We start from the raw sequence: 15000 nt of genomic DNA on the forward strand, positions 1-15000 counted from the left end.
ATTTATTTATTTATTTATTTATTTATTTATTTTATTTTTAAAAAATAATTATTCATTATAAATTTATTTATTTATCGATTTACCTTCCTGTTTTTGTTTTGGGTGTGTGTACGTGTGTTGAGATCTGTTTGCAGGGAGGGGGGGGGGGTTGAATTTGTTCATTTCTTTGTTTGGATTTTATTTTTATTTTTTTACCCTCTGTTCTATATATTTAATAAAAAAAGACCATTCAATTTGTTCTCTCCTTTGAAATTGGAATGAAATGACCTGTTCCAAAAGATCGGATTTCGTATATTTTTTGATTGGCATGTGTTGTTTCGTATGTAGCCAATGTCATGTTCACACACAAATAAATGATAATATGATAGTATAGTATGATCGCTATGATGTTTTCCCTATTATTGTCACAGAATACAGAGTTAGTCACTGTGTCCGGTATAGTATTAGTATTGCTGTGTGTTTTATCCTGAATCCTGTCATCACGTCTATTAATAAATAATATTTGTTGTCATGAAAGACGTACAGCCCGAATGGTTGGTGGTTTGGTTATTTGACGTGTTTTTCTTTTCTTCAATGGGAACAGTTAGTTCATTGCCTTAGCACATCACGGGTTCAATGGCAATAGATTCAAATAAATAGATTATTGAATATGAAATTATTATGGTGTTGCTACTAACTGATGAAAGATCGATAGGTCGATTGTTCGAATTAGGTTCAATAGTCTGATGTCACGTCGCCCGGTAACGGCGGCCATCGTGGTTCTAAACAAAGAAAATCGGTACTTTTTTTTATTCATGCTGGCTAGAACTTTTCATATGTCTTGTGATCATAATGTTTAAAAGTCAAAACATGATCAGATTTATAATGGGTTTTTTTTCCCTCTGGATACGCTTTTATGCTCGTCGGAGAAATATTTCATAAGGGCGTCTGCCATTGTTCTGATAGTTTAGAGCCAGTTACTAAGTTACCATGAGTCATTACGAGGGAAATGACGTTAAGACTGTTGAAGCGAATTGCAGTGGATACATAGGGCATCAGCGACTCGGTTTCAAATGGGTTTACCTGAACTTCTTTTTTTTTTCAAAGTGATGGAAGATTTCTGAAACCATTTTTTATTTTAATAGCAGTGCCATTTATTGTTCTTTGATCGGTATGTTGTGTTTTCGTATAACGTCGGATATAATATGCAGGTTAAGGCAACTGGATTTTAAAGGCTTTTATCTTTTCTCAGACATCACGAATTTTGATAAAAGGTGTGGGAGATATTTAATTTCTGACACGATGTAATTACTATCACAGGTATTGAACATTGTAAAACCTGATTTTAAGGTGATTTTTATTTTATTATGGAAAAATTCAAATGTATGAATGTGTGCATATGTTGTTTTTGGTTTTTTTTTAATTGTTTGTTTTGTTTTGTTTGTGTGTGTGTGTGTGTGTGTGTTTGTATTTTTGAACGTAAGCCTTCTTACATCAGCAGGCCACTATTAAGCTGTTGTAGTTAGACTGAAATACGTCTACTGTTTTGTTTTTTTTTTTTTTCCTGATCATCATCATTATCTTCGTCGTCGTCGTCGTCGTCGTCGTCATGATCATCGGTGTGCTAAGAAGTTTTTAACCTAGATTTGGGTCATCCTACGTGAGCTGGTGAAAGTTAACACAGATTCTAACGATTTTTATCTATAGTTTCAAATCTCGTATTATAACATACTGTGTATCGGGGTTGTGGGTTAGCACCCCAGATGTGCATTCTCACCATTGATCATTTGTTTGTAATTAATGACACGCGCCTCAGCAATAAACATTGACTCATCTATCATTCATATGATGATGTTATGAAATTAATACAGATTTAATTTTTTAATATGGAGAAGGTGGGTGGGGTAGGGGTAGCTGAACACTTATTTAAGCCTCTCCTTCCTACCCATAAGAAAATCGTCACATCGTTACGATGCAGCCAACAATGTTTTTTATTCTGATTTCATTTTGATATAGTTATAGCCATAAAAACTCGACATTGTGTTGCAGAGTTATTTTTTCTGAACAAAATACAGAATATGCTCGTTGCTAATCTGTTTGAAAAATCTATTTTTGTTGTTGGGTGAGTATGAAGTTTTGGGTAAACTTCTGAAAATAGCTGGTAAGGAGAGAGTTAATTGGGAAACGTTTTGCCTTTTTTTTAAAGGATCAATGTGTTTTGTCTTATCAAATATTTTTGTTTTTTGTTTTTTTTTTTAACGGGAGGAGGTGGGGGGATGGGAAGGTTCTTGCCGTTGATGTTGTTTATGACAGAAGTGATGGTGGTGCTGCTTCAGCTTGATGTTGTTCTTGTTCTTGCTATTGTTGTTATGCTAGTTTTTTTTTCCTGTTTGATAAAACTGGTTTGTTTTTTTTGGGTTTTTTTTTTCTCTCTCGTTCTTGTCTCACAACCCTTTGAATTTTTTTGTCATGTTGGTAAATGATAATATCAGTACAAATCTGCCTACTTGAATATTGAAAAAAAAAAAAATCTTATTTTTAGGAAACGAAAAGTGTTCGTTATAAACGCTATAGATCACCAATTTAGCCTCACAATGATTGAATAACACTTCAAAATCCTTTAATTTATGTAGTCTGACATTAACTTTCATTTTCAATAAGCTTAGTTAATGAGCTTTTATATAGCGCAATATCCACTAAATGTGGCTCAAAGCACTTTACAAGGGTCTCTGACCAACAGCAACACGTAACATATAGAACGAGATATGACGCCTGTTAGGCGATATTGCATTTTTTTAAAGGACAGAGACAACGCTGTTAACGGCCAGATACTCGTTTTACACCTGAGTACGGTGAGAGAATGTGAGTAAAGAGTTTTTTCCAAGGACTCAACTATGCGCCGAGCAAGGCTCGAACCCAGGACCTTCCGATCCGAAAGCGATTGTCATACCACAAGACCGCATAGAGGCACTTAGAAAAGCCGCGCTTAGTTAGAAATGTTAGTTGGAGTCGAAATTTCGTAATTTTACGAAGTTTTCGTAGTACAATGTAGTAGTAGGCAGGGCATGTCTACCAGTACCATGACCACTGTGCATGCATACACACATGTGTGAGTCATTAGCTGTACCGATGGGTTCACTGGTGCAATCAATGTGTACGATGCTCTTTAATGGCTTCATTAACCTCAAAGACGTCGTTAACCCCCGACACACGAGGTTCGATTTTACACTTATAAAACCTTTACCAGAACAGTTTGTATTTTTTGCGGACCTTCCTGACAATTATTTTTCATTTTTTCCCCCCGCAAAAGCAGTAAACCCTTTGTGTTTGTGTGTGTGCGCGTGCGTGCGTGTGTGTTTTTTTGTATGTTTTTGTTTTGTTTTTTTCTTGGTTTGTTTTTTTTTTCTTTGTGGTATTTTGTTTCTTTTTGTTTAAAAAAAAATGTTAATGCCTTCCTGGTGTTTACTCATGTAAAATGACTAATTATTGTTAGTTTGAAATGCTTATCGTGCCATTTCGATTGGGTTTCAGTATAAACGTTTTTAAAAATGTTTTATTGTTACAATGAACCAAATTAGAATAATAGTTTGTTTGTGTGTGTGTGTGTGTGTGTGTGTGTGTGTGTGTGTGTGTGTGTGTGTATCTTTGTTTATGCTGTCGGAAAGAAATATCCCGATTTTAAACAATCAAACCTGTCTTGTCTCATCCTGTTCTTTTAACGTTAAGACGTGGGAGCTCTGCCTTGCACCAATACGCTTCAATAATCATGACGTCACTTCCCTCGTAATGACGCATGATAACTTAGTAACTGGCTCTAAACTATCGGGACAATGGCGGACGCCCTTATGAAATATTTCTCCGACGAGCATAAAAGTGTGTCCAGAGGTGAAAAACATTATAAATCTTATCATGTTTTGACTTTTATACATTCTGATCATACGACATATGAAAAGTTCTAGCCAGCATGAAGAATAAAAAGACCCGATTTTCTTTGTTTAGACCAACGATGGCCGCCGTTGCTGGGCGACGTGACATCAGACTATTGAATCCAATTGAGGGCAATGACAGCGATGTGGTCCATGTTTCATTCAATAAAACCAAAATCACATAGCTGTTACTGTTACTGTTATTATTACTGTCTACCCTCTTTTTTTTTTGGGGGGGGGGGGGTGCTGAAGTAGCCGTGACCAGATGAATAAAATACGTACCTATTGAAATTCATTTTCGCCGTAATATGGTTGACTATACCTAAACTGACCATTACATTCATTCCGATGACGAGGGCAGTAAGGGTTAACCATTATGTAACCCAGGTACGCATAATGTTTGAAGATATTATTATGTACTCTTTATTCATTCCATTTTTAAATCGTCGGCCAGAATTTTTTTCATGGCTATTTTTATATGATGCCTATATATTTTTTTTGAGAAGGGGGGGGGGGGTGTTGAGTTATATAAATTTGTGTTTAGAATTATTTAATTATTTATTTATTTATTTATTTATTTATTTATTTATTTATTTATTTATTTATTTATGTATAACTTACTCCGCTTTTCATCTCAGCTCCCAGCTTTTCTTTCTTTCTTTCTTCCTTTCTTTCTATTTAATCTTGACTTGCATATCATGTACCCCCTCCTTCCTCCTCTATTCTCACATCAAGTCTAGTGTTGTTCTATATAAATAATTTCCTAATACCTTTTTCTTTTCTCAAGTGAAACTATTGTATTCATATTTTGTTCAATCATTTTTAAATCTCTGGCTCCAACAGTGTAATACCCTATTGATGTTATTTCAATAGTGCTAAATGTCTACAAAACTGCTTTCAATGATTGGTTTTCTACCCCCCCCCATCTCTCTCTCTCTCTCTCTTTCTCTCTCTCTCTCTCTCTCTCTCTCTCTCTCCCTCTCTCTCTCCCCCCTCTCTCTCTCCCCCTCTCTCTCTCTCTCTCTTCTCTCTCTCTCTCTCTCCCCCCCTCTCTCTCTTTTTCTTTCTTTCTCTCCTCTCTCTCTTTCTCTGCCTCTCTCTCTCCCTCTCTCTCTCTCCCCCCCCCCTCTCTCTCTCTCTCTCTCTCTGTGTGTGTGTGTGTGTGTGTGTGTGTGTGTGTCTTTTCTTTCTTTCTTATCAACATTGGCATCGTTTGTAATTCGAATTATTACATATTACGGTTTAATTATGTTATTAATACAAGTCTGTCCATGCGTGCAATCAGAGGTCGTGTACCGAGGACTCGGTCGAAGGTACAGTAGACTATACTACAAACACAGCAAGCTGTACACGATGTGGATGCTACGAATTGAGAATGGGTGATGACAAATGTTACGATAAATCATTGTCTGTGAAACAACAAGGAATTCACCGCGCATTCCTGAACCGGCCAACGTTTTCCTGTTTTATAATACGGATAAAATCTGGCTGTGTTTTTTCTTCCTTTTTCTAATTTAATATCAGAAAGAAAAGTAATAAATAGATGAAAATAAAAGAAATGCGATGGTGATGATGATGATGATGATGATGATGATGATGATGATGATGATGATGATGATGATGATCCGGCAATAAACATATCAGCTGCGCTGTTTGATTAGTTCAGTATTGCTAATTAATTTGTTTCCTATTTGCGTGTTTAAACCGTCCTGGTTCAAATAACTTTTAACACTCCGACAAAGATGCTTTAAATACTTGTTTGAAACTTGCTTTTTTATTAATTTAGATACGACACATTTTTAAAGTATGATTTTCTTTATGTGACTTGTAACATCGAAGCTCTTTTCCTTACTCTGAAATGACATCAAAGTATTGCCACACTTGTGCCATTCACCTCTTTGAAAAAAATAATTGAGCTTTTATATAGTGCAATATCCACTAAACGTGCTCAACGCGCTTTACAAGGGGTTCCTGGCCAACAGCGACACTTAACATGTAACTTTAAAACGTTTTTTATAGTCTGGTTAATACAGTTTTGTGAGAATTACTCATAAACATGGATGGCAAAAAGCAATAACAAAGACACGAATGACATCAACTTCATTCTATCTATATTACGACATGACATCAGGTGATTGGTCTGTTTTCCTGTAATTTAGTTAGGGGGGAATTATTGTAGACAGTCGTGTCAGATCTAGTTAGCTCTCGAATTTCCCAGAATGCGGGGCACGCTTAGGCTGACGGGATAGTTTTAAATAGAACCATCTTGAAGTGGATTTTTATCTCGTATTTATTCCACAAGTCGAATCCAATGCCTTGTGTGATTATCCACTTATAATTACTTAGCGATGACCCCCAGTACATATTTTTTATCGAGCCTCTTCGCGGGACTTTAGTTGTTCTTTACCAGCCCAGGTCCTCATGTAGCCATTTTTGCCTGTAGTCATAATATAGAATTTGTTGCCATGTTCAGTCTTTGTTAATTCAAACTTTTTGCACATACGATGTCATCTGGCAAACTTCCGCAGCTTAACAACACTCACTTTGAAATTATTTTCTAACACCAATCCTTTGTGGAGAAACCATCCTACTATCTGATCTGCCTTGTAGCTAGCCATGCAAACGTTTGATGGAGACCTAATTTGATTAATATAATTTCAAAATATACACGAGTGATATATCTCTATTTTTTTCCCTGTCTTGAACACTAACGTGAACCAAATTTAAATTATCCTTTTGCAATGTGCTCGTTTGTCAGATTGGATTACGACTTAAATGAAATTCCATCACCAATGAAATAATGAAATAGCACTCAATCAAAATACAAAGCTAGATATTCGGCAACGCATATTTTATCCTCATTGATTAGAAGAAGAAAAAATCACACATGAATTTGCGATTTTAACTTTGAGGCAAGAGAGATGTTCCCTTTTTTCTATTTTGTCCCAGAAGCTGGTTAAGTAGTTAGAAAATTTGTCCTGTACGAGGCTATCTTCATTACAATTACATGCCGACTTGCCGAAATTATGAATCTTCTATATCCTGAGGACTTTTTACAAATATTTTTCAACAAGCGACAAACGATTTCTGATGTTGAATTCTGTTGCACTGCAATCCCATACATTAATGTGTCGAAATATTGTGACCATCGCTCACAAACTGGAGGATCACTCGAGGCGTTGGCAGCAGCGCCTACTATAGATGTCGTTGGTTGGCAGGCATTTTTGATGGTGGCGATGATCTTTGTTTAAAAGGGATACGATTCGTCTTTGTCAATCTCAATAATAGTATTGGCGTAACGTTACTGTTGGGAAAGATTAATGGTCTGATGAGACGGTATGTGGAGCACTGAAAATGGGTATCTTGTGTCATTGTAGTGTAGGTTTGGTTTATTGTTGATGTTGTTGTTATTATATTAAGACCTGTAAAAGCTCCGACTATTATCGGATTTCCGACAATCTGGCCCCAGTCTTTTTACTCTTTTTATCATCACTTGTACTTTATATGAGTATATTGTCCGTGAAAAGTGAAAAAAAAAAAAGAGATTGAATTTCAACCAATTTTGTCGACTGTCACGTACATGCCTGTTATTGCTGTTGTTTTGCTGTTATACTTTTTCATGCTGCTGTTGCTGATTTTGTGGGCTTTTGTGTTTGGGTTCTTTTTGAGAATATGATAAAATCGAAAAAGGTTTGAATATTTAAGAACATTTTTATTTGTTGTTTTTTGTTTCGTTGGCTTTTTTCCCATCCCAATTTTTTTTCTCCGCGCATTTTTCATTGTTTAATTTTTAAAAAGTAAACAATGTAACGTGTTTAATATCGTTTATAAAGGTTTTCTGGATACACATCCCGCCTGTCTTTGTCTTCACTTTCATACTCTCTTGTTATGGAGTACACACATGGTCTGTCTTTCTCATGGAAGATGGACGATGGCGGTATTCTATCTCCACGCTTTTCATATCCTTATTAATTACTCCTCTGTTGGTGACGGCATAGAAGATATTGACTGCAGCGCCCTCGTTGTTTACGTTATAACCTCCCACCATCTGCTTTTTGCCTACTCGTATCTAACATTTTATACTTGGTGCGCTGCACTGCCAGGCACAATCTTTTCTTTTTCTTTCTTTCTTTCTTTCTTTCTTTCTTTCTTTCTTTCTTTCTTTCTTTCTTTCTTTCTTACTTTTTGTCCAGACAATATTGACTTCAATTACCTGGGTGGGGATCCTGACCTCCCATAGTGGGCAGGGGGGTGCATCCTATGTCTTCTATCCCCTTATATCTGTTTTCCAACTTGCCTTCTGCCTTTGTCTTGGCATGAGATTACTTGGTTTTGTCCTGACCCTGGCCGGAGTCCTAGATGGGAGGGAAACAGTCGAATGCATAGTTATTGTTTTGGGAGATGATATTTTTTTCCTTGTAAATCATCTCTCTGTAATGTATTATTGTTATTTTAATGTATAATGTAGGCATTTGAGTGTGTTCCTCTTTGTTGGATTTTGTGCTTGTGTCTGGATGAGACTTATAGGTGATCTCAAACTAGGTGCATTGGTGGTATGCTCTTGGAATCTACATCTGGTCCCTATTTGTTCCCAGTTCCCCTATGTCTTACTTTTTCTTGGGTGCTTTAATTGTAAATCTAGAACTTTTTACTGTCCCATTTTCTTCCTTTTTACTGGCGCTGATATAACCTAAATGTGTTGCAAGCGCCGTAAAACCCCTAAAAACAAACAAAAAACAACTTCAATTACGCACCCATTAAAACTAGCCCTAACTTTTCAAAGATTCGTAAATCCGAGACCTTTTCTAAACATTGGAAACCATCAATAGAACTACTGTCTGACGTAAAAGGGGGTAGATAGCTTCTTCTTTGTTTTTGGCCTAATTGTCCGAGGCGTTGTTTCGAGAACAACTGCTCAGCCCGTTCTATTCGTCCCTTCCTCGCCAATCTGACTGTAATTACTGTGCGGCTATGTGGTCTAGTGGTATGACACTCGCTTTCGGATCGGAAGGTCGATCCTGGGTTCGAGCCTCGCCCTCGCTCGGCGCATAGTTGAGTCCTTGGAAAAGGCTCTTTACATTCTCACATTCTCTCACCGTAATCAGGTGTAAAATGAGTACCTGGCCGTTAACAGCGTTGTCTTTGTCCGAAAAATTGTAATATCGTCTAACAGGCATCATGTCCCGTCCTACATGTTCAATGATGTTGCTGTTGACCAGGGACCCCTTGTAAAGCGCTTTGAGCACATTTAGTGGATATTGCGCTATATAAAGCTCAATTAAAAAAATATATATTTAAAAGAAATGTAAAGCCGGGAAGCATTAAACACTGCATGTACTCGCCGCTGCTCTCGCTTTCTTACTTCTGCCAGCAAGGTAACGTTAAGTCCACCCATTGAGCAAAAAAAAAACAAAACAAAACAAAATCAAACAAAAAAAAAAATTAAAAAGAAAAAAGAAAAGAAAAGAAAAAAAAAGAAGCATCGCTAGGGAAACCTCACGTTTTGACATACATTAACCCTCATAGTCATAATATACGACATTTATTTACAAAGTACATATCATCACGTACGTAGCTTTTGAGGCCTTTAAAAAAAAAAAAAAAAAAAAAAAACAAACTCAGGATCGGCCTAGTTTGATTTGCAACCCGTTAAAATTGATTAAATATTTGATATTGATATCTTCGTTCTTATCTGGAAAATAAAAGTTTCAGAAAAAAGGGAGATAAGAAAAGACGAGAAGGGGGTGGGTTTGGGAGGGGGGCGGGGGTAGTAAGCGCGTGGCTACGATTTTTTTTTCTTTTTGCCGGAGGGATTTTTTTTACTCCTCCCCCCCCCCCCCCCCCCCCCCCCCCCTTCCGCCTTCATTTCTTCCCAGGCCTCTCAGAGCTCATTAAATTAAATTCTAGCATGTACATCACATTGGTGTTATTAGTGTACTGATAAAATATTAAAAGTATGTTTAGTGGATAAGACGACTGTGCTATCTCGGCACTTATAGATAGGGGAGTGAAGATTATTGCCCGTCAGTGTCGCTTCTTTTTCCTCGGAAAACTCTTATTAGGCTATTCATATTAATAATATAATATAATATTATGTACTTGAAGAGGTCCCGAGTCGTAATTGATACGATAAGAAAGAGAAGTTCTTGTCAGTTGTTGTGTTGGAGACGACGTGTAACACGGACGTGAGTTGCGATGGTCGTAATGTTATCCTGAAAGTTTCTTATCGATCGTCCGTGTATTGTTATCTTAGTTATTGCGTTCTCCACACTTTTTTAATCAATTTATTTATTCATTGACTTACTTGACTTATGCCTCTTGACTTTTCTCCTGGCGGAGCATAGGGCCTCAACAGCACTCTTCCATCTTCTTCTGTCCTTTGCCTCACTCCAGGTAAGATTGGAGACGCTCAAATCTTGGTGAAGGCTTCTCTTCCATGTCTGTTTTGGACGACCCCGTTCCCTCTTGCCCTATGGGTTCCATTCGAATATGTATTCATTAATAAAATAAAATGTTTTTAAAAAATGTTCCCTTTATTCATCCCATAGGGGAAATTTGTCTCTAGGGTTTATTCCGAGGGAAGACGAATATTATCCCAGGCGTCAGCCGCAGTGCACGGCGAGGTGACTTGCTCAATGTCACACGACGCAGCGGGAATTCGAACTCGGTCCCTTTCGGGTACGAAGCAAAACCGTACGACTGAGCCATGCTGCATACTGGTTAATTTTAATTGTAGTTTTTTGTGGTGTTTTTTATTTATGTATCATTAATTTTATGTAGATATCACTATTTTATTTATCAATATGTTCATTTTTACAATTAATTTATTAATTACTTCATTACAAAAAACAACCCATTTTTATCGCCGTTATAGTTTACACGTGTTTTCACATTTCATAAGGTCAAGGTCGAGGTGCACATATTTGCAGGTCTGATAATCTGATCCAATTATGAGATTGAATTGACATTGTTGTTGTAATGGATAGTTTTTTTTTTTTTTTTGCTTTGGTTTGAGAGTATTTCCAGCGCAGCAATGACCCAATAAAAATTAGGATTATCAGACCTGCAAATAAGTACAGGTCGGTGAAATGTAAATCGCCGCACAAACTTCGATCTATTCATTACACCAAGTTGGCATGTGTCTTTGTGTGTCTGTGTGTGTGTGTGTGTGAGAGAGAGAGAATGTGTGTGTGTGTGTGTGTGTGTGTGGGAGAAGAGAGATTGTTGATGTTTTTAATAGTGTTGTGTGTGTGTGTGTGTGTGTGTGTGTGTGTGAAGAGAGAAGAGAGAAAGAAGAGAAGGAAGAGAAGGAGAGAGAGAAGAAAGAGAGAAGAGATGGATGGATAGAGAAGAGAAGAGAGAGAGAGAGAGAGAGAGAGAGGGAGAGAGAGAGAGAGAGAGAGAGAGAGAGAGAGAGAGAGAGAGAGAGAGAGAGAGAGAAAGAGAGAGACTTGTGGATTTTCTTACCTTTGTTTACATTGCGTTCATCATTTCCTTAGCGCGTGTCAGAGAATATTATATACAAAAAAAAAAAAAAGAAGAAATTGATAAGTATAATATTAGAAGAAAATCCCCAAGTTCTACCTACGCTTTCTGCTTACCTTTCTTTCTCTAACCCTGTACTCATTCCTGTTACATACCTGTAATTTCATTGCGTCTCAGTGGCGGTTACCTCTTCAGTCTCTGGCACTATCATCGAGCCGGTTTCCTGTGTTACTTCTGTGGATCGTTTGTCTAGCTCAAAACTCATTGTTAGCTGCCTCTGCTCACAAATTCTACTCACTCGCTGTTGGCTAATGGTTTTTTTTTTTTACACTCTCAGCTTTGTATAATGTATTGCTTTGTTAAAACGAGTGTCTACTACCTCTGTATTTAGTATGGTTTTTAAATGTGTTTGACACACGCGAATGTATCCATTGATTTGTGTTATGGGAAGAATGAGTGCATAGATTTGTGTGTAGCCTACATACATACATTTTGTTTTCAAGTCACGTAGTATGAACACACAGTTTCAAATTTAAACGAATTCGCTTTCATGTCTGTCTTTGTAGTTGATTTCGTTTTTTAAAAAAATATTCCCAAATTTTGGCACTGTGCGGCGCGATCTTCCGTTTATTTTTCTTGTTATTTATGGAAATTACATCGCAGATAAGGATTAGATGATATCTCAATCTGTTTACCTTCTGAACATATCCGTTCGTTTTTTATTTAATTTTTTTATTTTTGGGGGGGGGGGGGGGTCTTCTCTTGTCGACTTTATTATCGTGATTTTTAATATACTTTTTAATGTAGAGATTATTTTGAACATTACAATCATTGGTTTCATCGTCGTCGTCGTCGTCGTCGTTGTCATTGTCGTCATCTAGACATTGATTGAATGATTGTGAGATCGTAGCGCTCGGTGGTGGTTAATACAAGATGGATTGTTTGCAAAAAGTAGAAGTTAGTTGTAAAGTAAAGGGAGAATATCTAAAAACAGCACGATTCTGATCTCACGTTTCACGTAGCTGCTGCTACGTCTGAGTGGCTGCTAGGTAGCAAGCAAGAAGAGGCAGGAAGGTAGGCAGGTAACTTGAATGCTCGTAGTGTAGTAGCGAACCCTTGGGCCTCTGTTTTGATTCGCTGGCACTCACTCACTCACTCCGAACTTCTTTCATCGCGTACTATAAACTAGATCTACACTTTTACCTATAATATACAGTGCTTGTATTCTTAAGATGTTGTGCCCTGGCTTTACTACTACTGAGTGCCACTAGCGATTTTACTTCTTCGTTCGTTCGTTTGATTTTACTTCTTCGTTTTCTTCATTCAGTTTAGTGTGGATTTTCGTCAGGCTGGCTCGAGGTGTACTGTACTAATCTACCTAGAGTTGGAGTCTTGGGCTTGTTTATTTACCTTTCATTTTGTTCTTGAAATGGACTATTAGCTAGCTTTTCCCGGAGACTTTATTTTATTTTCAGAGTGGTTGATTTATCACACTCTCACTCTCTCTTTTTCTCTTACTGTTAATATAGTTTTAAAGGAATTAAATTAGTTTTCAACCGATGTCGTTTGTTGCTGATAACAGATTGTTATGTTTGTTTTTCCCCCGAAGTGTTATATATTTACTTTGTGATTGTGTAAATTAAAAATAAAATTTATAATAGGAGTTTGGTATGTGGTATTTGTTCATTTGACACGCTCCAAGGCTTAATGTATGACGTTGATTGGTGTGTTAGGCTGTCGTAATTTTTATGAGTTTGACCTTTAAACTAATGCAGCGTTGTTATCATCGCCACCCGACAGTAATCCCGTTGTTGTGAGATAAAGTAATTTGTCACTGGTCGCAGCGACGACAAGGTTTTTAATTTTTTTTTTTAAATAGACTCACTATGGCTTTTATGGCTCGTGGAGTTTACATTTACCTACTCTGGTTACCAGTGTATACTGATGAAGTTAATTTTAAAAGAATAGCTTGTTTTGTGTCAGAAAGCAAAAGGGAGTTGCGTTAATAGGATGGTTTAGGTAATTCAAATTGTGTTTTTGCAATGGATTTATTGTGATTTCATGATAAAAGTGTCGGCATCTTCCTTGGCATGGAAGGTATTGGGTGCATCAGCGATAGTTACCACAAATCGATCGATTGCAAATCCTCTCCTTCCACATCGCCATGTAATCAAAGTGATAATATTTTCAATCTAAAATTCTCAGAATTGCCTTCGTCTAGATTTAGTTATTTCTTGCACGGATTCAAAGACGAGGACGACTTCGAGGAGTTTAAAAAGGATTTGTACAATTTTAAGAAGTTGAAACACAGTTGCGGTGATAATAACAACAATAACAATATCGGGCAAGAGGCGACTAGTAAAACGCCTGACGATTCGGATAACGAGCTCAGTGACGATTTGGAAATTATTTGCAGGCCCAATAGAACACGACGGAGAACGGTTTGTTCGCAAAGTGAAGATGTTGGGAAAAACGGTGATAGAAATAGTGATATGGAAACAGATCACGTTCCTGTAGAATGCCATGACAATAAGTCCCCTGCCTCTGACAACGTAAAGAGTGACTGTTTAGATTTGAGTTGCGCGGATAGTAATAAAAATTTAATTCAAAGTCGTGAGAGTCCTCGATTGCATAGAAGGTCCGTGGGTCAGAGAAAGTTCTGCCTGCGTCCGGAGTCATTTGGTCTTCGGGGAGACTTTGATCGACGTAGTGGCCTTTTCTGTGGGGGTTATGACAGGAGAAGTGGCCTTCGTTCCAGCATCAACGATCTTCTCATGGAATTTATAGACGGCGATGAGCATTTCCAGGAGTTTGAGAGGGTCTATGAGACAATTAACAACAGGCGGAAGTCGCAAGACTTGAACAGTAACAGTCTTGGGAGAATGTTATCGTCTTCCAGAACTGTCTCGTCTCCCAGACTGTCAGGTTCCGGGAGTGAGAGGCCTTGTGTTAATGATATCAACAGAAACCAACCCGAAATGTTCTCTTCCTCATCGTCAACAGGTGTGGATGATACGTTTGCCGATTTCTTCGACAACGACGAGGACTTCCTCGAATTTGAGAAGGAGTTTGAGAAAATCCGATCCAACAGATTGTCGAGAATGTTCAGCAGTGGGAGCAGTTTCGGTTCTAGTAAAGATATATTCGGTGATTTGAAAGCTTACTGTGATAGAAACTCTAATAGGTCCAATACCGGATCTTTAGTAAGCGTCAGCTCTTTCTCGTCTCAGGGCGAGGCTGAACCCGGTTGCGGAGCTGATGAAAATAATGACAATGATCTCATATGGCGCTCTGAAGAGGACTGGGAGCGGATGTTGAAGAAAATGAGACGGAATAGTCGATTGGTGATGGACAGGAGAAGAAACAGTAATAATCGTGATTACAATCACCGACATTCTTTGTATGGATTGTCTAATAGTTCGGGTGTGGACGATCGTTACCAGAAAACACAGTCTTTAGCTGATCTCTCCGTGTGTTGTAAAGACGATAACTCGCATAGCTCATCGCCGTCAAGGTTGGCATCTGACGGTGGCGATTCGAACTCCAACGAAAAGAGAGAAAGCTCTAGAACAAACTTATTAACCCCTAGTTTTAGGGATTCGAAGTATAA

At 37.7% G+C, this 15000-nt stretch overlaps 1 protein-coding gene across 5 annotated transcripts in view; it reads left to right on the plus strand.

The window, feature by feature from the left end:
* Positions 1-15000, plus strand: part of LOC144974421 (uncharacterized) — a 75971-nt gene that overhangs the window by 18243 nt on the left and 42728 nt on the right. For 2 of the 5 annotated variants that reach the window (XM_078917279.1, XM_078917280.1), the window contains exon 2: positions 13596-15000. This exon is cut by the window's right edge and continues 1022 nt beyond it. In XM_078917279.1, the coding sequence (XP_078773405.1) occupies positions 13596-15000 (1405 nt within the window). Of the gene's footprint in view, positions 1-12446 lie in introns of those variants that run through there. The other 3 variants (XM_078917278.1, XM_078917281.1, XM_078917277.1) reach the window with 3 other exon arrangements.

The sequence above is a fragment of the Berghia stephanieae genome, chromosome 6 (assembly GCF_034508935.2).
Source record: "Berghia stephanieae isolate SIO BIC M18660-M18661 chromosome 6, UCSD_Bste_1.3, whole genome shotgun sequence".
NCBI lineage: Eukaryota > Metazoa > Mollusca > Gastropoda > Nudibranchia > Aeolidiidae > Berghia > Berghia stephanieae.